This window comes from Notolepis coatsorum (assembly GCF_963971535.1).
Source record: "Notolepis coatsorum genome assembly, chromosome: 14".
Taxonomy (NCBI): Eukaryota; Metazoa; Chordata; class Actinopteri; order Aulopiformes; family Paralepididae; genus Notolepis; species Notolepis coatsorum.
This window is the reverse complement of record NC_140178.1, coordinates 110,966,400-110,992,297: the sequence shown is the minus strand read 5'-3', so window position 1 is coordinate 110,992,297 and position 25,898 is coordinate 110,966,400. Positions and strand designations below refer to the sequence as shown.

General features: G+C 46.9%; 1 protein-coding gene across 1 annotated transcript; it reads right to left on the bottom strand.

Annotated features, from left to right (window-relative positions):
- Positions 1-1,202: 1,202 nt before the first annotated feature.
- On the bottom strand, positions 1,203-22,511 carry LOC311240703 (amine oxidase [copper-containing] 3-like; the record flags this gene model as incomplete). The annotated part of the gene is made up of 5 exons (XM_084329276.1): positions 1,203-1,475; positions 4,646-4,778; positions 10,184-10,350; positions 20,198-20,316; positions 20,903-22,511. 5 exons carry the CDS (start codon positions 22,509-22,511, stop codon positions 1,203-1,205), a joined length of 2,301 nt encoding a protein of 766 aa, XP_084185402.1.
- Between the last annotated feature and the right edge of the window lie 3,387 nt (positions 22,512-25,898).

Below are 25,898 nucleotides of genomic sequence, written 5' to 3'. Positions count from 1 at the left end.
AACGCATAATATGGTTTTTACCTATACATTCGGATCAGCAGTTCAGCACCTGCACTGTTGGTGGGTGAGCCTAGTAAAGAATGTCGCATTGCGTTCATCTTCAATGAATGGACCAATGCAATAGTCTACCAAAGCCCCCCCTCTCTCTCTATATATCTCACACACACACACACACACACACACACACACACACACACACACACACACACACACACACACACACACACACACACACACACACACACACACACACACACACACACACACACACACACACACACACACACACACACACACACACACACTTCAGAAACAAACATAGTATCAATGAGAGCATCAATAATACACCTGAGTGCTGGGCCCTTGGAATCATCCTAAGCTACCCCCCCAGCTACGCCCCTGAGTATAGCTATACATTATCCCGCTTATTACATGGCTAACTTACTAACAATATACCTAATTAATTTTACATCGACTCGCAACACTGGTTCTGGCTCCGCTCGTTGCTCCGCCCTGTCATCGCCGGCAGCTTCCCCGGCAGCCGGCAGTGTCTGATTGCACTGATGTCAGTGGGCTTGATTGCGAACAGCTGCGCACAGCGGCCATTATTGTTCCACAGAGGTCCGTTATCGGGTAATATCGGACCTCTGACGCGCGCTATTGACCAATCACAAGCAAGCATTTCGGCGAATGTGAAAACGCCATGTAATAACTGGTCATAACTCATGACTGGTCATAATAACTCATAACTGGTCATAACTCATGACTGGTCATAATAACTCACAACTGGTCATAACTCATGACTGGTCATAACTCATGACTGGTCATAATAACTCACAACTGGTCATAACTCATAACTGGTCATAACTCATGACTGGTCATAACTCATGACTGGTCATACTAACTCACAACTGGTCATAACTCATAACTGGTCATAACTCATGACTGGTCATAACTCATGACTGGTCATAATAACTCACAACTGGTCATAACTCATGACTGGTCATAACTCATGACTGGTCATACTAACTCACAACTGGTCATAACTCATGACTGGTCATACTAACTCACAACTGGTCATAACTAATGACTGGTCATAATAACTCATAACTGGTCATAACTCATAACTGGTCATAACTCATGACTGGTCATAATAACTCACAACTGGTCATAACTCATGACTGGTCATAACTCATGACCGGTCATAACTCCATGTCAAAGCCCTGGAAGGTGAAGGGTTCGAGCGCGGGGCTGCAGGGCTTCTCGTCGAGGCACGCCATCCTGTTGTCGTCGCAGCTCCGCTCCGTCCCGGGGGCGATGTAGACCGAGTCGGGGGAGTGGACGGACGGGTCCTCGTCGAAGTAGTTGTGAGGCCTCAGGATGACGCCGCCCCCGTTGCCCACGGTGACCGTGTTGGGGATGTCCTCTGCGTGGGGGATGTGCAGGAAGCCAGTGGTAACCCAGGCGACCAGGTCCTGAGGGTGAACAGTGGAGAGGGCGGAGGCTGGTAAGACTTAAGTGAAAGTATGGGTATCGTCTCAAAATCGTACTCAAGTAAAAGTCAGAGTATCTGGCTAAAAACACTTCGATGAGAGAGAGGGATGAGATAGATGAGAGAGAGTGAGATAGATGAGAGATAGATGAGAGAGAGGAATGAGAGATGAGAGGGAGAGAGGAGAGAGAGAAAGAAAGAGAGAGATGAGAGGGAGAGAGATGAGAGAGGGTGAGAGAGGGAGAGATGAGAGAGAGAGAGAGAGAGCGGGGAGGGAGAGAGAGAGAGAGAGATGAGAGGGAGAAAGATGAAAGAGTGTGAAAGATAAGAGAGAGAGATGAGAGGGAGATAGATGAGAGAGGGTGAGAGATGAGAGAGAGAGGGTGAGAGAGGGAGAGAGATGAGAGAGAGAGAGAGAGAGATGAGAGAGATGAGAGAGGGTGAGAGAGGGAGATATATGAGAGAGAAGTGACACTTGAGTAAAAGTAAAAAACTTTTCTACTTTTAAATGTACTTTGGTCCACCCGTGGAATATTTTCGCCTAAAATATATACCTAGGTAAATGGAATATTGCTCCACTTCTACAAGGTCCATTTGCATATTCTTGGTATCTAGGTACATCTATGGACCTCAGGGAATGTATTCACAGTGTCAGAAATATTGTGTCTATTACTACACTGTAAGAAATAAAAGCTGCAAGAAAACGGTAAATGTCTGGCATCAATGGTTTCCAAATACTTACGGTCAAATTTCAGTAAAATCAAATTACGTACATACTTACGGACAAATTACAGTAAAATCAAATACATTTACAGATTACAACCTTTATTTAATGGTTAATATTTTGATAAAAGGTAATTTACTGTATGTTTATGGTATTTACACTTAAAAGTAGAAAAACAAAGGTAATCTGTAAAATAATACAGTGAATTTCCTGTGAAAAAACATTTTATTTTTACAGTGTAGGCTTGCTTAAATTGTGATGAAACAAAGGAGAATATGAATTATGATTTTTCTTTGAATCTTTGACAGTGAATAACACCATGATACTAATGACCAAACTTAAAAAACTGCCACTGATCTTGTTAAGTACCTTCTTGAGATCATGTGTACAAAAGAATCTAAGGAAATTAATAAAGGGAAGATGATTAAACAGAAGGTTCTGTAGATACAGTACTGAATTCTCCCATCCGGACCAATGCAAATTGAAATATTATTATAGAATATAGAATATGATGCTTATAAATTACCTTATTATAGCCAATTCGCACATTTATATATATATACATATATTATCTTTCAAATTCCCGAGTTAAATTTGGATTTAGTATCACCAGGTGTGCATAAGAACAGATAATGATATCTACTGTAATTTACTGTACCTTTTTATTTTCACCACAGTGCAACCATTTTGAAACAAATTTCAGATCTAATTGTTGCTACATGCTAACAATAGGGAGGAGAAACTAACTGTGTTTCAATATTTGTCAAAAACGTTACCTTTTGTGGCTTATTATCCCGAATAATAACAGTTATTGAAATAATTCATTCAGAACGCTGAACTTTGAACCCCCACAGTATCTGACAGGAAGCGTAGTTCGGAATAATTCCAACACTGATCCACAGCTATGCATCCCCTCGACAAAATTCCCATGATTAAAATGTTCCAAAATGGTTGCCGTCTTGTAATAGACTTCAGCAAATCGAGAAGTTAAAACTATCTAATGGCACTTTTAACCTATTGCTAAACTAACGTATTGATGATAATATACATTCTACATGCTTTTGTGACATGTTAGTGATGTTAATACTTGAAAACGTTTGATTAAAAAATCTCAAAAAGATATGCAACACTTGATTTATGACCATATGCCATTTTGGGGTCGGTACCGACCCCGTCGGGTGGAACAGGTTAAAGGTCCCGTGTTTTGCTATTCCTTTCACTATTTGGGCAATTTTACACAATTCCTGTGAGTCCATGGAACACAACTGTAAGGTTTTAAAAAGAAAATGCATTGTTTTGTATTGCTAATCAAGTACTCTAAAGCAGCATTTTTCAACTTCAAGATTTCAAGCTGTTGGGCTCCGCCCATAAGCGCTTTGAGTGACAGTACGAGAGAGAGAGCGAGAGAGAGAACGAGCCAGCAAGAGAGAGAGAGGGAGAGAGAGAGAGGATAGATCGCTCCGTGCGTGTGTGTGCGCTGTGTGAGCGGCTCGAGCGATTGTGTGTAAAATGCAGGTGGAGAGAGAGAGGGAGAGAGAGAGGATAGATCGCTCCATGCGCACGGGAGAGGGAGACCGCTTCCGCATTATTCCCACTGCTCCGTTGTTGACCGGATTGTTGATTCTCTCTGTCGGCACCCGCGCACGTCAACCCGTTTGAGGAAGTGTCAGTATTTCCACTCGCTCTGTTGTTGAGTGAATGGTTGAGTGTGCGCTACAACCATAGAGTTAGTTATGCAGATGAGAATTCTTGGACGTCACAGGTACGCGAAATTCAGAATGGCTTAGTTCAGTGGGGGAGGATCTCATGACATATGAAGTGGACTGATGAGCCAAAATGAGAATTAGAGACACAGACCCCATTGATACAACCCCACATTGTTAGAAAACAATGCTAAACACTGGAAAAGGCAATTTATAAGACATGGGACCTTTAAGTACTAAAAAGTCAAAGTTAAAACTTTTGTTCTGACTGTCTATTCTTCTGATAGCAGGTGTTTACTCAAAGATCCCCGCTTCCTAGTGTTGCACAAGGACCAATCAGCATGGGTATGGGCGGGTTCATTTTCCATTGATGGGGATTTGATTGGCTGTTTTTAAATAAAGAGCGGCCGCAGGATTAATAACGTTAACGTTAGTTCGGCCAGAGAAACAATATACTAATTACAATTGTTGGACCTGCGAGATTTGTACTTTGTAGGTCTGCATTTTAAATGTAAGGAGTAAAAAGGATTTTTTTTTCCTCTGAAATGTAATTGAGTAAAAGTACAAGTATACAAACCTAATAATACTCGAGTAAAGTACAAATCCTCAAAAACAGTACTTAAGTATTGCAACGAAGTACAATTACTCAAGTACTTTACACCCCTGCCCCCAGCACTGTTTTTACCACACAGGTTGCACCTAATCACGCGTAAATAATGCACACACCTCGTTCTCGATGCTCTCGTTGTCCGCGATGTACTCGCTGAAATCAACGGCCGGAGTCCAGATGTTGTTCTGGTTGAATATGCTGCTGCATGTCTGCTCTGAGTCCTTGTGCTTCGTGACGGCTACTTTATACCTGGAGAGAGAGAGAGACTACTACTTTATACCTGGAGAGAGAGAGAGACTACTACTTTATACCTGGAGAGAGAGAGAGAGAGACTACTACTTTATACCTGGAGAGAGAGAGAGACTACTACTTTATACCTGGAGAGAGAGAGAGAGAGAGAGAGACTACTACTTTATACCTGCGGAGGGGTTCAGAGACACACAGAGGAAGGGGGAGGAGTTCAGAGACACACAGAGGAGGGGGGAGGGGTTCAGAGACACACAGAGGAAGGGGGAGGAGTTCAGAGACACACAGAGGAAGGGGGAGGGGTTCAGAAACACACAGATGAAGGGGGAGGAGTTCAGAGACACACAGAGGAGGGGGAGGGGTTCAGAGACACACAGAGGACGGGGAGGGGTTCAGAGACACACAGAGGAAGGGGGAGGGGTTCAGAGACACACAGAGGAAGGGGGAGGAGTTCAGAGACACACAGAGGAAGGGGGAGGGGTTCAGAGACACACAGAGGAAGGGGGAGGGGTTCAGAGACACACAGAGGAAGGGGGAGGGGTTCAGAGACACACAGAGGAAGGGGGAGGAGTTCAGAGACACACAGAGGAAGGGGGAGGAGTTCAGAGACACACAGAGGAAGGGGGAGGAGTTCAGAGACACACAGAGGAAGGGGGAGGGGTTCAGAGACACACAGAGGAAGGGGGAGGAGTTCAGAGACACACAGAGGAAGGGGGAGGGGTTCAGAGACACACAGAGGAAGGGGGAGGGGTTCAGAGACACACAGAGGAAGGGGGAGGGGTTCAGAGACACACAGAGGAAGGGGGAGGAGTTCAGAGACACACAGAGGAAGGGGGAGGGGTTCAGAGACACACAGAGGAAGGGGGAGGAGTTCAGAGACACACAGAGGAAGGAGGAGGGGACATGCGAGAGAGAGAGAGATGAGAGAGATGAGAGAGAGATGAGAGAGAGATGAGAGAGAGAGAAAGAAAGAGAGAGATGAGAGGGAGAGCGATGAGAGAGATGAGAGGGTGAGAGATAAGAGAGAGAGATGAGAGGGAGAGAGATGAGAGAGGGTGAGATAGGGAGAGATGAGAGAGGGAGATAGATAAGAGAGATGAGAGAGGGAGATCGATGAGAGAGCGGGATGAGATAGATGAGAGAGAGGGAGATAGATGAGAGATAGATGAGAGAGAGGGATGTCATGAGAGAGATGAGAGGGAGAGAGGAGAGAGAGAAAGAAAGAGAGAGATGAGAGGGAGAGAGATGAGAGAGGGTGAGAGAGGGAGAGATGAGAGAGAGAGCGGGGAGGGAGAGAGAGAGAGAGATGAGAGAGATGAGAGGGAGAGAGATAAAAGAGTGTGAGAGATAAGAGAGAGAGCGTTGAGAGGGAGATAGATGAGAGAGGGTGAGAGATGAGAGAGGGTGAGAGAGGGAGAGAGATGAGAGAGAAAGAGAGAGGAGAGGGAGAGAGGAGAGAACGAAAGAAAGAGAGAGAGATGATGATGAGAGAGATGAGAGAGGGTGAGAGATGAGAGGGTGAGAGAGGGAGAGATGAGAGAGAGATGAGAGAGAGATGAGAGAGAGATGAGAGGGACAGAGATGAGAGAGATGAGAGAGGGTGAGAGATGAGAGGGTGAGAGAGGGAGAGATGAGAGAGAGATGAGAGAGAGATGAGAGAGATGAGAGAGAGATGAGAGGGACAGAGATGAGAGAGAGAGATTATTATTACCTTTATTTAGCCAGATAAAACATGAACTCATTCCCTGCCATATACATTATTGGGCGCCATCCTTTGAACGCTAACCACGTATATATGCGTTATTTGATTGTGTGTGTGTGTGTGTGTGTGTGTGTGTGTGTGTGTGTGTGTGTGTGTGTGTGTGTGTGTGTGTGTGTGTGTGTGTGTGTGTGTGTGTGTGTGTGTGTGTGTGTGTGTGTGTGTGTGTGCGTGCACGCATGTGTGTGTGCACGCATGTGTATGCAAACAGATTTGTGTGTCTAGATGTATGATGAATTGAAAATGGGGTACCCTGATGTAAACAAGACGAAAGTCTTTCTCTGGTCTGCATCTCAATTGCCTCAACAATTGTGTGTATTGAGCCGTACTGTATTGTACCCATTCTGCAATCTGTTAATACAATTTTCTTGTACAATTTACAATCAATCAATCAATCAATCAATCAATCAATCAATCAATCAATCAATGCGAGCATGAAGATGATGAGAGATGAGAGAGAGATGAGAGAAATGAGAGACAGAGAGAGACAGATGAGAGATATATGAGAGAGGGAGAGAGAGATGAGAGAGAGATGAGAGAGAGAGGGATGAGAGACGGAGGAGAGAGACAGACTTATGTCTAATGTCTGGCCCTGCCGTGCGCTCCCAACGGGGATCACACACCTGAGGCTTATTTGCCATCTACCCTGGAGTTAGACAAGAAGATACATACCTTTTTTCTTCTCTGTGCATGCAGTAGGAGTAGGAAGACGTGCACCGTTAGCCTAGCTTAGCGTCAGTCGCTGGAAGTAGGTTCCTCCATTAGCCTAGTTCCCAATGTCTTCCTACTCCTACTGCATGCACAGAGAAGAAAAAGGTATGCATCTTCTTGTCTAACTCCAGGGTAGATGGCAAATAAGCTAATTTCCCAAAATGTTGGAGTGTTCCTTTAAGAGAGCGCGCTTCCCTCTGCTCGTTGCTAGTTTGTGCCGTGTCTTCTGTGAGAAGCGTCGTGTCGTTTCCTGCTTGGAAGTATTATTCTCCCATGGATAATTGCCCATGTATTCACCTTTCCGTTGTTCCCCGTTCGAATGACCCGTCGGCAGTTTTGCCCGTGAGTTCTTGGACTACCTGAACATTGTATTTATGGGACGCTGTTTTTTCGCCTACAGGTTTGTTTTTTGTTGGACCTTAACAAATCGTACATTTGCGCCAGCCATTAGCCTGGTCCTTGTGGCTAACGTGCCACGTTTCCATAACATAATTTCATTGTGCGTCACTATGTTTGGAGAGCTATATCTATATTCTATATTATAGCTATGGCGACAATACTATAGTCATTTGACAGTGACTTTCTTCCGTCGAACATGCAAAAAAGAGATAATTTTTTCATGCATACGTCCGCGCGTTATCCCTTGGTGAATATAAGTATAGTTTAGGGGTGATCTGGGATCCTTCCTGAAAGGCTGAGTTATAGGGCGCTACGTGTATTCTACTATAAGCGTTGGCGTTTCTTGCCTGGACACGCTACTATTTCCAAATCAAATGTACTGTATATAATAGGTATTAAGTTGCATCATGAATGCATGAAAGGGGGGGGGGGGTAGTTTTTTTTATGCTTTGATGGCCAGTAACGGCATTCATGTTGAACACTACAGATGCTGATCAGCTGGATCGATATGAAAACATTGTTGGATCAAGCTGAAATTGATGTCAGATAGTCCTTACCTTTGGTCAGGGGTATTCCAAAAAGAATATTCCAATTGTCTGATCGCGATTTCCAGTATTGGTGTCCATCTGGTCCCGGACATAATTTGGCACAACTTATGGATCGAGTGTGCCATATGCGTTTCGAAGTGGTCGGATAAAGCGATTTACTCGGCTCCGTCTAAATCTAGCACCCGGAGGGATTTAACCATAACACAGGGTGGATGCGGCCGGTATTGCACTTTGGCGATCTCGAAATCCTTTCCTATGGCAACACCAAGGTCAGTGGATGAATAATGAATAAAAATATTGAATAAAAGAAAAAACTACCAAAACCAGAGATATCTCGGGTCTGGCGTCCAACGCATGGCGAGGTAACCCGACTTATCTCGGATATGGCGCCGAATGTGTTAAGGGGGACATGTTTTTTCAGTTAGGACTTTCCTTTAAAGGAACACGCCAACTTTTTGGGAAATTAGCTTATTTGCCATTTACCCTGGAGTTAGACAAGCAGATACATACCCTTTTCTTCTCTGTGCATGCATTAGGCTTAGGGAACAGCTGCACCGTTAGCCTAGCTTAGCGTCATTCACTGGAAGTAGGTGTGCCAGTGTAGCCTAGTTCCCAACAGTCACGAAATACACTTCTACAGAGATGCAATAAAATGAGCTACTGTGCTCATTTTATTGCACTTGAATTGCAAAGTGCTGGAATAGATTGCACGTTAATCGTAGATTGCACATTTTGCACAAAATGTCTGGAAGAATGTAACATCAACACATGTACACTACAGTAGTCACAATACATGTATCATGAGCAGTGTTGGGACTAACGCGTTACAATGTAAAACGCATTACTTTTAAAATTCAGTAACTCAATTACCGTTACTAAATGGTTTGTTACTGCGTTATTTTTATGTAGATTGGTAGCGAGGTGCAGCGCAGTCCTGACTCCTGTGTCATGTTGTGGCCATGTTTGTTTACTCTACTACTACTAGTAATACACTCTCTTTGCCAATAAACAATAGTTTCAAGACATTGCGTCGGTCTGAGAGACGAATCAAGCAATACATTTGGACGGCAGTATTCTGTTGTGGATGGTTAAAACCTTTGTTTACATATTGTGGTGTGGATTAAAACGTTAATTTCTGGACCCGTTTGCTGCCTGAAATCAAGCTGGCGGGCTCGTTCAGAACACAGCTAGAACCGCCACCACAAGTCTCTGTAAGTAAGCTAGCTAATGGTTATGCATCGTTACACTATTTCATACCACGCTATGTCCAGAAATCCAAACCATCACTGTCTTTTGAAGGCCATAGCGGGCTCAGTTTTTAAGCTAGCATGAAGCCAGTACCATTATGAAACATTAAGTGACGCTACACATCATTCTAACTTAGCGGAAAAGGGGATAAATATCAACACCTCTGGTATCTAGACTGTGAATTCACTGGAAACTGTCAAGTTGATCAACATATTTTGACTGTAAGAATCTGTAAGGGCAATTGAAATAATGTCGTTTTTGTTTTTTAAGTAACAAAAAAGTAACTTTTCACAGTAACGCATTACTTTTTGGTGTAAGTAATCAGAAAAGTAACTGAGTTACTTTTGAAATGAAGTAACTAGTAATGGTAACTAGTTACTATTTTTTCAGTAACTACTAACTAGCACAACACTGATCAAGAGCTAGTTAGCATGAAGCTGCATGGTAGCTGATGAGGAATAATTGAAAGAAGTCTCACATTCTAACAGAGAGAGAAAGGAGAGAGAGGGAGAAAGAGAGAGACTGAGAGGGAGAGAGCGAAAGAGAGAGAGAGAAAGAGAGAGGGAGAGAAAGAGAGAGAAAGAGACAGAGAGAGAGAGAGAGAGAGAGAGAGAGAGAGAGAGAGAGAGAGAGAGAGAGAGAGAGAGAGAGAGCAATAGAGAGCTCATGAATGTGAAGAGATACTGTATGTTTAGATTTGGTAGTATATACAGTAACTTCCCTCCATGGGTGCTCTCACTCACCTAGCCCATGACATGGACCTCTCCTCTGGCTCGCTCTCTGGGAGGGGGTCCCCGGCGAAGCTGATCACCTGGAGGCGGTAGGAGCGGTTGTGTCCCCAGCGGTTGGTCTGGTTGCTGGCGATGTGGAGGTAGCGAGGGGTCTTGGTGCCGTGACGCAGCGCTGCCTCCTGTGGAGGGGAGTAGGTAATGTCACAGTGGAGGTGGCCAGGTGCCAGGGCTGTAAAGTACTTGAGTAATTGTACTTTGTTACAATACTTAAGTACTGTTTTGGGGGATTTGTACTTTACTCAAGTACTGTATTATTAGGTTTGTATACTTGCACTTTTACTCAATTACATTTCAGAGAAAAAAAAATACTTTTTACTCCTTACATTTAAAATGCAGACCTACAAAGTACAAAGTACAAATCTCGCAGGTCCGACTATTTTAATTAGTATATTTGTTTCTCTGGCCAAACTAACGTTAACGTTATTAATCCTGGGGCCGCACTTTATTTAAAAACAGCCAATCAAATCCCCATCAATGGGAAATTAACCCGCCCATACCCATACTGATTGGTCCTTGTGCAAGACTAGAAAGCGGGGATCTTTGATTAAACACCTGCTATCAGAAGAATAGACAGTCAGAGTGACGAGCTACAGAAGATGGCCACAAACGATAGTACGAGTGATGAAGAGGACGAAACGGAACATTTCATTGACCCGGAATAAAAACAAGTTTTTACTTTTACTTAAGTACATTTAAAAGTAGAAACTTTTACTCAAGTGTGTTTTTAGCCAGATACTCAGACTTTTACTTGAGTACGATTTAGAGACGGTACCCATACTTTCACTTAAGTATAATTTCTGGGCACTTTTTACACCCCTGCCAGGTGCACAGGTATCTGTATGAGACTGTTCTGTCACAGTGGAGGTGAACAGGTATCTGTATGAGACTGTTCTGTCACAGTGGAGGTGAACAGGTGAACAGGTATCTGTATGAGACTGTTCTGTCACAGTGGAGGTGAACAGGTGAACAGGTATCTGTATGAGACTGTTCTGTCACAGTGGAGGTGAACAGGTGAACAGGTATCTGTATGAGACTGTTCTGTCACAGTGGAGGTGAACGATAGGTTATGTATATAACCTAGTTATACGAGTACTGGCTGAGCATCTCGCTCTTCGCCATATTGAGATATACCTCATCTCCAGTACCTATTGTACTACATGAACGAAAACAAAGCACCCTTGCACTTGACCAGGCCCCGCCCCAGTGACCTCCTATAAGTCACCAGGCGTGGTCATACTCGCCCTTCCTCGGGAAAAGTTTTCCATTAGGAAAAAAAAAACCTCAAGGGACCTCAGGGCGCGCTAAGAGCGAGACGCTTAGCCAGTACTCATATAACTAGGTTATATACATAACCTATCGTTATATACTCGTACTGGCAATCACGTCTCGCTCTTCGCCATATTGAGATATGGGGCAGAGCAGACGCGAGGCCCGACAAATGTACCCCCTGAGGACCCGCAAGCCCTACCACCAGGGGGGAGGGGAGTCCCGTCACGCCCCCTTCCTAGCGAAGAGGGGGCGGCAGTCAACTCCACCCAAGTGCGAAAAAGAGGGAACTAGAAACCCCTAAAATGCACAGCACAGGCGGGACCACGTGTGACACAACACCTCGTGGCACACACCCACAGAACCCTGCTAACCCACCGAAGGGCAGGACGCAGGGGAGGTCCCAGACCTCAGAACCGCCTGGGAGACAGAACCCCCAGTCATGTCCATGAGGTAAAACCTAACGAAGGGACCCGGGGAGGACCAGGAGGCCGCAGCACAGACGTCCTCCACCAAGGCCCCCCTTAACAAGGCGGCAGAGGCCGCCACTCCACGAGTGGAGTACCAGGGGGGCCAGCCCAGCCAACGTGTAGCAAAGGGCAATGCCCTCGCACAACCAATGTGACAGGCGCTGTTTCGACAAGAGCCACCGTAGCAAACAAAGAGCAGATCGGTAGCCCTGAGGTCCTGAGTCCGGCTGAGGTAAACCCCCAAAGCCCGGACTGGACACGACAGGTGAAGGCTAGCCTCTAACTCACCAGCGTGAGGAGGCGGATGAAACGCCTGAACCACAATATCCCTGGAGCGAAAAGAGCTCCGGATAGTTTTTGGCACGAAGACTGGATTAGGCCTCAGAGTCGCACCGCTATTGACACAAATAGACAAGCACTCAGGCCGCACCGAGAGAGCACAGAGCTCACCCACGCGCTTAGCGGAGGTGATGGCCAGCAGGAATGCAGTCTTGAAGACAGCTGTTCCAAAGACGCCTGCTCAAGAGGCTCAAACGGGCCTTGGACAACCGGCCGAGGACCAATTGAAGGTCCCAACTCGGAGACAGAGAACTTTTCACCGGCTTAAGGTGCCAAGCGCCAAGCGGGAAACACTTCACAAGAGGGTGGCTGAACAACGTAACGCCCTCAAACCCCTCATGACAAGAGGATATAGCCGCAGCATATACCCTCACCGTCGAAGCCGACAGCCTATCAAGGATAGACTGAAGGAAGGTAAGGACAGCGTCCAGGGGGCAGGACACCGGGTCCCGGCCCCCCACCTTACACCACTCTTGGAAAATACGCCACCTACCCGTGTAACCCGCGATAGTGGAGGGAGCATGCGCGTTCCGGATGGTGTCGACCACAGAAGGGTCCATCCTTTCCAGAGTCACCCTCTCACCAGCCAAACCATCAGAAGCTGGCCCAGCACAGGGAACTCACACAGAGACCCGTGCGCCTGAGAGAGGGCCCGCGACGACCAAGGAACAGGCCACGGCGGGGCTAACAAGAGCTGGATCAGGACCGGGAACCACACAGCTGTGCCCCAGTCCGGCACGAACAGGACCAAGGTCCTGCGCTCCTGACGTATCCGCACCAACAACTGACCTATCAGATGTATGGGGGGAAAGAATCCCAGGCGGCCACGGCATCGGTCCCAGACCTGCCCGACTATGTCCGGACGTAATCCCCACTCGTCAGGGTGAGGACTGTCCCGCGACATCACACCTGTACCCACATTCACCCTGCCGGGGATGTGGGGAGCCCTCAGGCTGCGCAGATGGAGAACGCCCATAGCCAGCCGCCCGCCGCCCGGTGCAGACGGGGGGAGCGTACTCCTCCCTGTCTGTCGATATACGACGCTGACGTCGTATTGTCCGTCCTGATCAAAACACCGTTTGAGGACCAGAAGGACCGCCTTCAATACCAACACATTGAACGTAGCGCAGACCGGGCAGCATGGTCTTGCCAGCTGCCCCCTACTGCGTTGGCCCGACGCGTCCCCAGTGAGGAAGGCGTCGGTGAAAACCGTGACGTGTGACAGCCTACTGCCCATGGGGACCCCCCTGGTGAGGGCCCCAGGCCCTCCCCAGAGGGCGAGGTCCCCCAGTACTGACACGGGAACCTTAGCCACTTCCACTTGCCTCCCACCGGGTCTATTTCCATACTGGAAAACCACCTCCGTATCCTCCTCATGAGGTGAAGAGGAGGCCAAGAATGAGCAGATGCCATCATACCGAGCAGGCGCATCACGGACAGCGCCGTAACCGTCCTAGGACGGAACCTCCCGAGCGTGTTGATAACATGCTCTGAGAGGGATGCCCACAGTACTCCACCCATTGACTGGGAAGAGGAGTACTCTACTTCCAGTCTACAGCAAACCCCAGGCTGATGAGGAATTCCACCACCTGCCTGGTATGAGACCTGACGATCCACCTTGACCGCCAAGGACCAGAACGTCGTCAGGGCAGAATACACTTCGTAACCCCTGACGACACAGAGGCCCCAGTGCGGCCTCCACGCACTTGGTGAAGATGCGGGGAGCCAGAGAAAAGCCGAACGGCAGCCTCTGGTACTCATATGCTAAACCCTGCAAAGGAAGCGTAGGTAAGCCCTAGGATGGAAGATCGGGGATGCGAATACGCATCCTACAGGTCTATGGAGGAGAACCAGGCCCCCACCTGACAGTGTTCAACAGGTAGGAGACGGTCCAAAATGCTGAACCTTCCCATGGGACAGGTCCAGCATGGGTCTGACACCCCCCCCCCCTCCCGATTTCTCGGGCACCAGAGAATACCGGGAGGAAAACGCCACGACCATGGCTTGCTTCGCCCACAGAGATTGGATCTCGTTGACCAGAGCTGTCACTGCTGGTGACCCTGACAATAGGGTCTGTACCAAACCTGAAAACGGGTGGGGTTGTGTAAATACAAGTCCCCGCCTCAGCGTTCTCTCCATCCACCTCGACATATGGTACTGCTGTAGCCATATGTGATGATACTCCCAAACGCACCCGCCGCCATTTGGCGCAGGTCCGCTAGGAACTGTAGACAGGCGGCCCGGTCCCACCCGCTGTGCGTAGCCAACCCAGGACCCGTGCAAGCAGAGCGCTCCATGGAGTCGGGACATCGGACCCTGACACTACCCACGAGGCAATCGCACCCAAGGGGGGACCCCGACAGAAAGGGCCGGTTTGATACGGGGGAAGCTGACATCATGCTAGGTGACAAAAGCTCCCCCACTGAACACCCCTCCAGAACATGCTGAGGAGTTGTTCTGCAGCTGGACATGCAAGGTGTGAGGCCCCCATGGGTTCCTACACACCGTAGCCCTGCAGTGATATTACTACCACCCAAATCAAGCGCGCCTGCGAGACCACTGCCAATCTTGCAGGAGTGGGAGGCACCAACATGATACCCGGCCTGGCGAAGGCGAGGTCGGGGAAGCCCGCACTGTTTGCCTCAAAAGGTCTCAAGCCCCCCTGCTGACAACCCTTGTAGTTGACAGACGTAACACCAGGCTCAACCAACACAGCTTATGGTGTGGGAGCCGCTTGACAGCACAACATTCTCACGGACAAACCCAGTCTCAGCCATCAACTGGGTGTCAGCCCCTGTCCCCATGAGAAGCGAACGTGGGGCCGCCTGCGCTTCATTGAAGACACGCGGCCCGCAGCCAAAGGAAACAAATCAGAGCCCCTTTTCCGCTGGTGTTGGGGGAGGGAGTGACCGGAGAGCGGGCTGCACACAGCTGGACGGCGACGTTTTTTTAGGGCGTGCTCATCCAATGTAGCCGATCCCTCGGCCGCCAAGGCTGTCGGCCTTGTGGACACCTGTTGACATTGAGCCCAGGGTACCTCAGGCGGGGGAAACATGGCCCGCTGGTCGAGGGCCTCGCCACAGCCGCTGGCGAGGCCGTGCTCTCACCTCTGGCTGCGCGGCGTGAGGCGGTGTGGGGCCCAGGTCAAATACCGCACGCGCTCCAGCGGAAGACCAAAGATCCTCTGCGGAGAGGGGAGCCCTGAGGATGGAATTTTTTTTTTAACTTCTCACCCCCTCAAAGGGAGACCAATCCAACCAAGATGTCTGTAAACAAGCGTTGACAGCATCCTAGCCCTCCCTGCGGTTATAGCTTGCGGCTAGGTCAAAGCTAATAACGTCAACAACCTCGCGCGATATTTTGACGTCGGCTGGCCCTCATGGCCCCGCCACCAGACACCATTTTTTACAGAAAAAAACAGCAAGTCGAACAAAGTTACTAATCGCTGCTAATTCTATACCGTGGCGGTACAGGCTTAACAGCCCACCAGCCACCCGCCGGGCCGACCCACCTCATGGCGTCGGCCGGGCGGGGCACTGTTTCAACATGCCAGAGGCAAAGGACTGATGCCACCTGCTTCATAAACACGGAGCACCAGTGGTGGTTGCAACCAGCAACCTCCACTGTGGTGTGCACCCATGAAGGGGTTAATGAATAAATGAACTAAAACACCACCAATACACTGTAGAATGGGCTAGCCCATACACACAATGTTAAGGGGATGTGGACCAGAGAACACCAGTCCTGCATACCATTCATAATATTCACAAAAAGCACACCAGCCCCAGGCCTCAGCCCATTCACCCATGAAAAAGGTAAACAAGCCCCCACTTTGGTCGCCAAAAACGCCTTACCACATCATTCCCCGCCATGCTCATTCTGCCAAAGACGCCGTACCACGTCTTTGATATCAATATTTCAAAAATCTGTGATCGCAATCATATTTCTCCCCCGGAGACTTGAGATCTACTGTTGATCCCCTCTCAACTCTCCAACGGTTCAAGAGCGCCATCTGGTGGCCGATCGGCGGATCGCTCAAACCGGAAACCGGAAACGGAAGCTGGTGCTCATTCCAATTCGGTCCGATCACTCGCTAATAGTCCCAGGACTCGAGCTAGACACAATGGATAGCAATCCATTACCAATAACTCGATAAACAACATGATTTGGACGTATATAATATTATACAACCTGGAGATGGATCGCATATTTCAACATCCCATAATAGGAATATTTCTGCTCCACGCTCATCGCCCAACGCTACGAGGAAGCTACGGTAAATTTCAGCGTTATTTTTTAACGTGTTCGATACAAACTGCTCTAATGATCATATCACCCACACTAGATGAATCATCTAACGTTGGCCACGGAATTATAAACGACCCCCCCCCCATCCGGTCAACATCAGATGATAAGTAGTAACTTCTAGAAGCACGTCCATTTGAATTTTTGTATCTCTCGCAGATTGCTATCAAACTGTATTTGATCATCAATATAATGCATTTAGGGCTATAAATCACGTTCTGGAGAATGCTGCAGAAAACGATAAAAACATACTTATACTTTAGACCGTATTTTAGTATGAATATGTGAATGAAAAAGTATAACGTTGCTACACCCTGAACAATAGATACTTGACGTTGAATGGGCCATAGTAATGTCAATTTAGCAATACAATTTAAAAAGTTATAGCCCTGCAAAGAAGGGGAACTTCTCCATAGACAAATAGAGCTGGCGTGGGATGGTTTATTCTGAATATAAGCCTGGCGACCAAAGTGTTAATACTCCCAACAGTAGACACTTTAGAAAGACAGCCCTCAGCGGGGATCAAAAACAGAACCAGTAACCCAGCATATAGCATAGCGTTAACCGCGCGCTCCAGGATAACCGGGAAAACAACAACGTTTACCCAGATATCCTGCCCCTTGCGCCAATACACAACTCGGTCGTCTCCCGGGACAACCCGAGCAGCATCACCAACGCCAGCATTGTTATGCCTAGTGGCGCAGATCCTACCTGGACGCGAGTTAGCCCGATAGCTAAACATCGCGTGACGTCCCTCGATCTGCTGTAAAAAGACGAGGAAACTCCAGGACAGGCCCGACGCGGAGATGCATCGAAATGCATCCAGCTGCAGGACCGCAGAACCCATATGAGGCGCCGTTGGAACATGCCGAGAAGATTCCAGGGGCTGGCAAATCTCCGGCAAAAACCAACATTGTTCAATTTCCCTCTGCATTTCATCACAGCTAGTTACATGGGATGCAAAGCACGTCCATGATGGAAAACAAAAAAGAGGAAGGGCGAGTATGACCACACCTGGTGACTTATAGGAGGTCACTGGGGCGGGGCCTGGTCAAGTGCAAGGGTGCTTTGTTTTCGTTCATGTAGTACAATAGGTACTGAAGATGAGGTATATCTCAATATGGCAAAGAGCGAGATGCGATTGCCAGTACGAGTATATAACAGGTGAACAGGTATCTGTACGAGACTGTTCTGTCACAGTGTTGGTGCACAGGTGAACAGACTCAAACACCTGCTTTCATCTAATTATGACAACAAGGGAAATAACCCTTTCTTTTTCATCCAGACCGTTTCTGTCATATTCTATCTGTATGTGACTATTATATCTGTATGTATCTGTATTCTATCTGTATGAGACTATTCTATCTGTATGCAGTGATGTACCTGAATGCGTTCATATTTTGGGCGAACGTGAACTGAACATACTGACTTTCTGCTAGATGAACGCAATTGTGAACGTGTTCATTCTCTGCGCTCTATCACTGTATAACTTCGTTCAAAAGTGTGCCCGATTTGGGACGGGCGAAAAACACACACACCCGCGCGGAGAGAGAGACTCGTTATGCGCGACGCGGCCGCACCTTCAAGGCGATGGTAGGGGAAACACTGATAAATAGTCACAGTGTGATGGAAATGCCAGTATTCTGATTGTTGTCTGTGGTTCTATATGTGTTGTGGCCAGTGTTAATTTTGTCAACGAAAATTATTACTAAATATGGTCGTCAACGAAGCTTTTTCAACTGACTAAATTGAGACTAAAACTGACTAAACGAAAGGTGACTAAATATGATGAAAACGAAAAAGCAACGTATTGAAAAAAGAACTATAAACTAGTTAATTTTAGTTCAAATTGTAGAAATATGAAATATGAACTGAACTAGTTCATTAAGAAATTTGTGAACTGTGAACTGAACTAGTTCATGTAGAAAGTGAACTTTCCCAACACTGTCTGTATGAGACTATTCTATCTGTATGATACTATTCTATCTGGATGAGACTATTCTATCTGGATGAGACTATTCTATCTGTATGAGACTATTCTATCTGTATGAGACTATTCTATCTGTATGAGACTATTCTATCTGTATGAGACTATTCTATCTGTATGAGACTATTCTATCTGGATGAGACTATTCTATCTGTATGAGACTATTCTATCTGGATGAGACTATTCTATCTGTAAGAGACTATTCTATCTGTATGAGACTATTCTATCTGTATGAGACTATTCTATCTGGATGAGACTATTCTATCTGGATGAGACTATTCTATAATAAGAGACTATTCTATCTGTATGAGACTATTCTATCTGGATGAGACTATTCTATCTGGATGAGACTATTCTATCTGTAAGAGACTATTCTATCTGTATGAGACTATTCTATCTGTATGAGACTATTCTATCTGTATGAGACTATTCTATCTGGATGAGACTATTCTATCTGTAAGAGACTATTCTATCTGTATGAGACTATTCTATCTGTATGAGACTATTCTATCTGTATGAGACTATTCTATCTGGATGAGACTATTCTATCTGGATGAGACTATTCTATCTGGATGAGACTATTCTATCTGGATGAGACTATTCTATCTGGATGAGACTATTCTATCTGGATGAGACTATTCTATCTGTAAGAGACTATTCTATCTGTATGAGACTATTCTATCTGGATGAGACTATTCTATCTGGATGAGACTATTCTATCTGGATGAGACTATTCTATATGTAAGAGACTATTCTATCTGTATGAGACTATTCTATCTGGATGAGACTATTCTATCTGGATGAGACTATTCTATCTGTAAGAGACTATTCTATCTGGATGAGACTATTCTATCTGTATGAGACTATTCTATCTGTATGAGACTATTCTATCTGTAAGAGACTATTCTATCTGTATGAGACTATTCTATCTGGATGAGACTATTCTATCTGGATGAGACTATTCTATCTGTGTGAGACTATTCTATCTGTATGAGACTATTCAATCTGTATGAGACTATTCTATCTGTATGAGACTATTCTATCTGGATGAGACTATTCTATCTGTATGATACTATTCTATCTGGATGAGACTATTCAATCTGTATGAGACTATTCTATCTGTATGAGACTATTCTATCTGTATGAGACTATTCTATCTGTATGAGACTATTCTATCTGGATGAGACTATTCTATCTGGATGAGAGTATTATATCTGGATGAGACTATTCTATCTGGATGAGACTATTCTATCTGTGTGAGACTATTCTATCTGTATGAGACTATTCAATCTGTATGAGACTATTCTATCTGTATGAGACTATTCTATCTGGATGAGACTATTCTATCTGTATGAGACTATTCTATCTGGATGAGACTATTCAATCTGTATGAGACTATTCAATCTGTATGAGACTATTCTATCTGTATGAGACTATTCTATCTGTATGAGACTATTCTATCTGGATGAGACTATTCTATCTGTATGAGACTATTCTATCTGTATGAGACTATTCTATCTGGATGAGACTATTCTATCTGTATGAGACTATTCTATCTGGATGAGACTATTCTATCTGGATGAGACTATTCTATCTTACCTGTTCCGTCTTGATCTGGTTCTCCACCAGCTGAGGGACCATGGCGTGGTGGTCAGGCCTCCAGGGCAAAGACACGTTGACGAACTTCATGTCTTTAGTCTGGAACACGTTCTTCACTCCTGACGGACCGAGGAACACACACAAGATGATACCAACGGAAATAATCAATGGTAAAATGGAAATATCCCATATGCCATGTTCCCATAAGGACGTTTTTTAATGAACCCTTTCGCTACCACACTACAAAGGGTTAACACTTTCACTACCACACTACAAAGGGGTAACACTTTCACTACCACACTACAAAGGGTTAACACTTTCATTACCACATCACAGAGGTTAACCTTCTGTAGTGTGGTAGTGAAAGGTTAACCTTCTATAGTGTGGTAGTGAAAGGGTTACACTTCTGCAATATGGACTTGAGCGTCATCCAGCCAGCATCCCTGGTATTGCATTTAATTTAATTTCAAAGAGACATTGCTTGTGGATGAATAACTAGCCTATCACCTTTAACAATGACTACTGAGATTGTGAAGAACTATGAATGAGTTGCGCTTCAGATCTGAGTCACACACACACACACACACACACACACACACACACACACACACACACACACACACACACACACACACACACTCTCCATGGAACACCATTTACAGCAGGTCGTAATGCTGTTGTAACATGTCTTCACGCTTCACTTACCCACCACGTCTAGGTCCACTTTGAAGTTGATAAAATGGGTGTGGATGTTTCCGATGACATCCTCTGCCACCTGCTGGCCGTATGGCTCCCCGCCATCGGTGGGGAAGGAAGAGGCGATGTAGCCGGTGGCGTGCACCTTGGCCTCCACGGAGCCGCTCTGGTAGAAGATGAAGTCCCACAGGTAGTCGTAGTTCCCTATGGCCGAGATGGTCCTGAACACCAAGGCGCTGTTGGACAGTCCCCCGTACCCCGTGTAGAACATCTCAGAGAAATGCCTCCTCAGCGGGCGGCCTGTGTCGTGTTCGAACACGCAGATGGAGTTCCTGAAGCGGCGGGGAGCGCCGGTGTCCACGTAGCGGTACGTGTCAATGTAGGTGGCCGCGTAGGGGCAGTCGACGCCCCGGACAAGCTCGTAGGCGAAGCGCCCGATGCCGATGCTGGCGTCGAGGAACTTGGTGAGCATCAGGTTGGGCGTGATGGAACCGTAGACCGACATGGCCTCTTGAACGCTGAGCTCGTAGACGATCCGCTCGCCTCGGAACCGCACGTCGAACACCCGCATCCCGGAGAGGGCGCTCAGGCCGAAGGCGAAGCTCCAGTCCAGGTAGACGAGGTGGTTGTTCTTCACGCTGAAGCGCTTGCCCTGCGCGTAATACTGCTGGGGTCCTATCCCAGAGGGCTTCTGCTTGGGCTTGAGTGAGGCGTAATTCGGCACGGGTTTGTAGACAATTTTCTCAACCGTCCCTGCCTCGTACTGGTCTCTCAGTTCCTGTATGCTGTTGAAATACTTACTGTTGTAAAGGACCTTTGTCACATTCCACAAAAGACGATCGGCGCTATGGTGGTCGATTAAGATCTGAAACCCGATCGGGTGGATGTAAAACCCCTCGACGTTCCGGTGGAACCCGAGCCAGGTCTGCCGGTCGCCGGACTTGACCCCCCGTGGCATGCTCTCGTAGAAGCTCATGTTGTGAGCCGCGCCGGGTCCAAAGCTCTCGTCCAGCAGCTTGCTGATAGGCTGGATACAGGCGAAGACCATCGGTATCATGTACGTGTACTCCCCCGTGTGTGTGGGACGCGCCGTCAAGGGGATCTCCATCTTGTACCGCTCTACGGTGACGTCGCGATGCTCTTTGGGGCCGGGGAGAGGCCCCACTACGTATTCCTTGACGTTACCCATGACGCCGTGGAACACCACGACGGTGGCCTCTCTCCTCGGCTTTGGCCCGTCGGCGTCCAGGTAGCGCAGCACTTCCGCTTTCTTCGGCAGAGAGACATCGATCATGTACAGGTAATCGAGTGAGGGGGGCGTGTAGGGGTCCGCCGATATATTCATCCCTGGGATTTTCGTCATGTAGTCGCGGACCTGCCCGAATTCCTCTGCCGAGAGGTCGGCGAAGACGTCACTGCGTTCATTGTGTGTCTGCGGTGGGCTGGTTGGTCCCGCGGGGCACTCTGACACACCCTGGGCGTACAGCAACATCTGGACAAAGTTTCCCACCAGCGACATGATGGCGACGAGGACAAGGAGCCATATGAGCACCGTGCGTGTCCCTTTGGAGACCATCGCTCTTTGAGAGTCCGGAGAGAAGTGATCGAGGAGAGTCATCGGTAGCCGTTTTAAAGGCTGTGTACAAAGAGGTGTGGCCACGGACTCCTGAGACTATTTATGACCTTTTATGACGAGTCATATTCCCGTGACCGGATAGGCAGAACACCTGAAGGCTGAACCGAAAGCCGTATACAATACTCACAACATTTTATCTTAGTTATACTTTTTAGTTTCTTGTATTCTGTATTGTATTGCATTTAGCATGCTATGGTAAATGTGGGGATATGGTGAATGGCCAGATTAACTGGTTAATGTGTACATCCTCTGTTACAATTCCTAAAATGGATGGCGCTCCACTTTAGACCCCGTCTCCGTAAGACTAGAAGAGGCTTAACAATCTCCCCACGATGCTGACTTTTACATACAACATTTTACAGTGCAGATGACAGAAACAAGAGTGGCCGACGTCGCCAGTGACCCATAGATAAGATAAGATATTCCTTTATTGATCCCCTTGTGGAAATTCAGGCATCCTAGCAGCATGGGGGAGGGGGGGTACAGGTAGTAAAAACAAGCAGTGTAAACAATATAACAAGTCAATATAGTTAACTAACTAAACTAACTGAAATATACAGTATTCACATAAGGTGCAGTATGCATAAGGTAGTATGTTATTGTCCTTTTTAGGTTCCTAGTAGTTCTAGTTGGATGTCTGGCAGCAGTCCCTGCCCACTGTTGTGGAGCCTGACGGCCGCTGGTATGAAGGACTGGCCGAGGCGGTTAGTTGAGTGTCGGGGGGGGTATGAGTCTGTGACTGAACGTGCTTCTCGTCTTGACTAGCTCGTCGTAGAGGGGGTGGGAGGGATTCTCCAGGATAGCAGCCAGCTTCCTTCTCATCCCCCTCTCTGCCATCACCTCTAGTCTGACCAGCTCTATATGGGGCTAGAAGAATGGTCATGGGGTCACCGGAATCAACTGGTTTCTTCCAGTAGGGGTCATGAAGATGTTGCGACAGGTCAGTACATACATTCATTTGAAAGGTGGCAGGACACTCTCACTGAGAAACATTGCTTTATACTGAAAACTAGGGTAAGCCATTTTAAGTTTATTAGTGAATCTTAAAAGTGAGGAACCAGCTGACTTGATTAAAGGGGCGTGTTTAAAACGGCCATTTTGTTTAGTTAAGTGCCCCCATTAAGGGACTGTTTCCTGTTTACTAGTAGCATCTGATTTGCTGAGTGAGCCATTAAGAGCCTGCCCTGTTTAAAAGCAGAGGTCCACACTGTGTTGAAGTCACTCTGTACTGGGCTCTGTTAAGGAAGGACAGGACACTCTCACTGAGAAACATTGCTTTATACTGAAAACTAGGGTAAGCCATTTTAAGTTTATTAGTGAATCTTAAAAGTGAGGAACCAGCTGACTTGATTAAAGGGGCGTGTTTAAAACGGCCATTTTGTTTAGTTAAGTGCCCCCATTAAGGGACTGTTTCCTGTTTACTAGTAGCATCTGATTTGCTGAGTGAGCCATTAAGAGCCTGCCCTGTTTAAAAGCAGAGGTCCACACTGTGTTGAAGTCACTCTGTACTGGGCTCTGTTAAGGAAGGACAGGACACTCTCACTGAGAAACATTGCTTTATACTGAAAACTAGGGTAAGCCATTTTAAGTTTATTAGTGAATCTTAAAAGTGAGGAACCAGCTGACTTGATTAAAGGGGCGTGTTTAAAACGGCCATTTTGTTTAGTTAAGTGCCCCCATTAAGGGACTGTTTCCTGTTTACTAGTAGCATCTGATTTGCTGAGTGAGCCATTAAGAGCCTGCCCTGTTTAAAAGCAGAGGTCCACACTGTGTTGAAGTCACTCTGTACTGGGCTCTGTTAAGGAAGGACAGGACACTCTCACTGAGAAACATTGCTTTATACTGAAAACTAGGGTAAGCCATTTTAAGTTTATTAGTGAATCTTAAAAGTGAGGAACCAGCTGACTTGATTAAAGGGGCGTGTTTAAAACGGCCATTTTGTTTTGTTAAGTGCCCCCATTAAGGGCCAGGTGTTAAGACAGCACTAATTAGTGATAGTGATTTAAAGGCTTGCTGGTGTAGCGTCAGCGAAGCGTCGATAAACGAAGAGGGACAAAGAGGAGGAGTTATCCTGGAGTTCACCGCCGAGGGATCCACCGATCCACCCAGTGCTAAGTACACCATAATCCTATATTTCCCTCCCACACTGCTATTTCTCTACTTCCTCCCTGCCACTCTCGACAATACAATGTGTCTCATACCTATATCCACAATCTGCTCCTCCAGAACTGACTCTACCCATCCACGACAGTTTGCTAGTAACCCGGCTAATCTCTCCTACCCTCCTACAGCCACTAATACACCTGTCACAGTACGGGGAGGCTTATGGAATTGTCAATCAGCAGTCAAGAAAGCTGACTTCATTACTGCCTACGCCCATAGTCTAAATCTGCAGCTCCTGGCTCTAACTGAGACCTGGATAACCCCCAATAACTCATCAACACCTGCAGCATTATCTACAAACTATAACTTCACTCACACACCTCGACCTTCCAGACGGGGTGGAGGCACTGCCCTCATGACATCTCCTTCATGGGCTACAAACGTAACACCACTCCCAGAACTGTCACTCTCCTCTCTCGAATATCATGCAGTATCTGTCTCTAATCCTTTCAATCTCACCATTGTTACACTCTACCGCCCTCCAGGTCCGCTCGATCACTTCACAGATGAGCTGGACATGCTTCTTAGCTCCTTACCGGAAGATGGTACCCCTCTCCTTCTACTGGGCGACTTCAACCTGCCTGACTCATCTCAGTCAGTCATAGTAGTCTCCCTCCTACAATCGTTTGACCTGACTCCCACTGCCATGCCTCCCACCCACAAAGCAGGCAACTCCTTGGATCTCATATTTTCCCGTAACTCCAGCATCATTAACACCACGGTAACTCCCCTACATGTATCTGACCATTCCTTCATATCCTTCTCACTAACTCTCATGCTTAACCGAAAGGTCTTCACCCCAACTCAAACAGTCTCACTCAGACGCAACCTGCCCTCCCTATCCCCCTCCACCCTCTCCTCTGACATACTATCCGCTCTACCTTTGAGTGACACCTTCTCTGCTCTCTCCACAGAGATGGCAACCTCCACCCTCCTTTCAGCCCTGGCAACCTCCTTCGACAAGCTCTGTCCCCTCGTTGAGAAACCTGCCCGCCGTTCCCCACCCAGTCCATGGCTGACAGATCCAGTGAGAGAACAAAGACAGGTCCTGAGAGCAGCTGAAAGGAAGTATAGAAAGTCACGCCTCACTGCTGACATCGACACATATCACAACCTCTTGTTAACATTCTCCAAAACCATCACTAATGCCAAAGCTTCTTTCTTCCACCATAGGATCGAGGCCTCTGCCAAGAATCTTCGCAAACT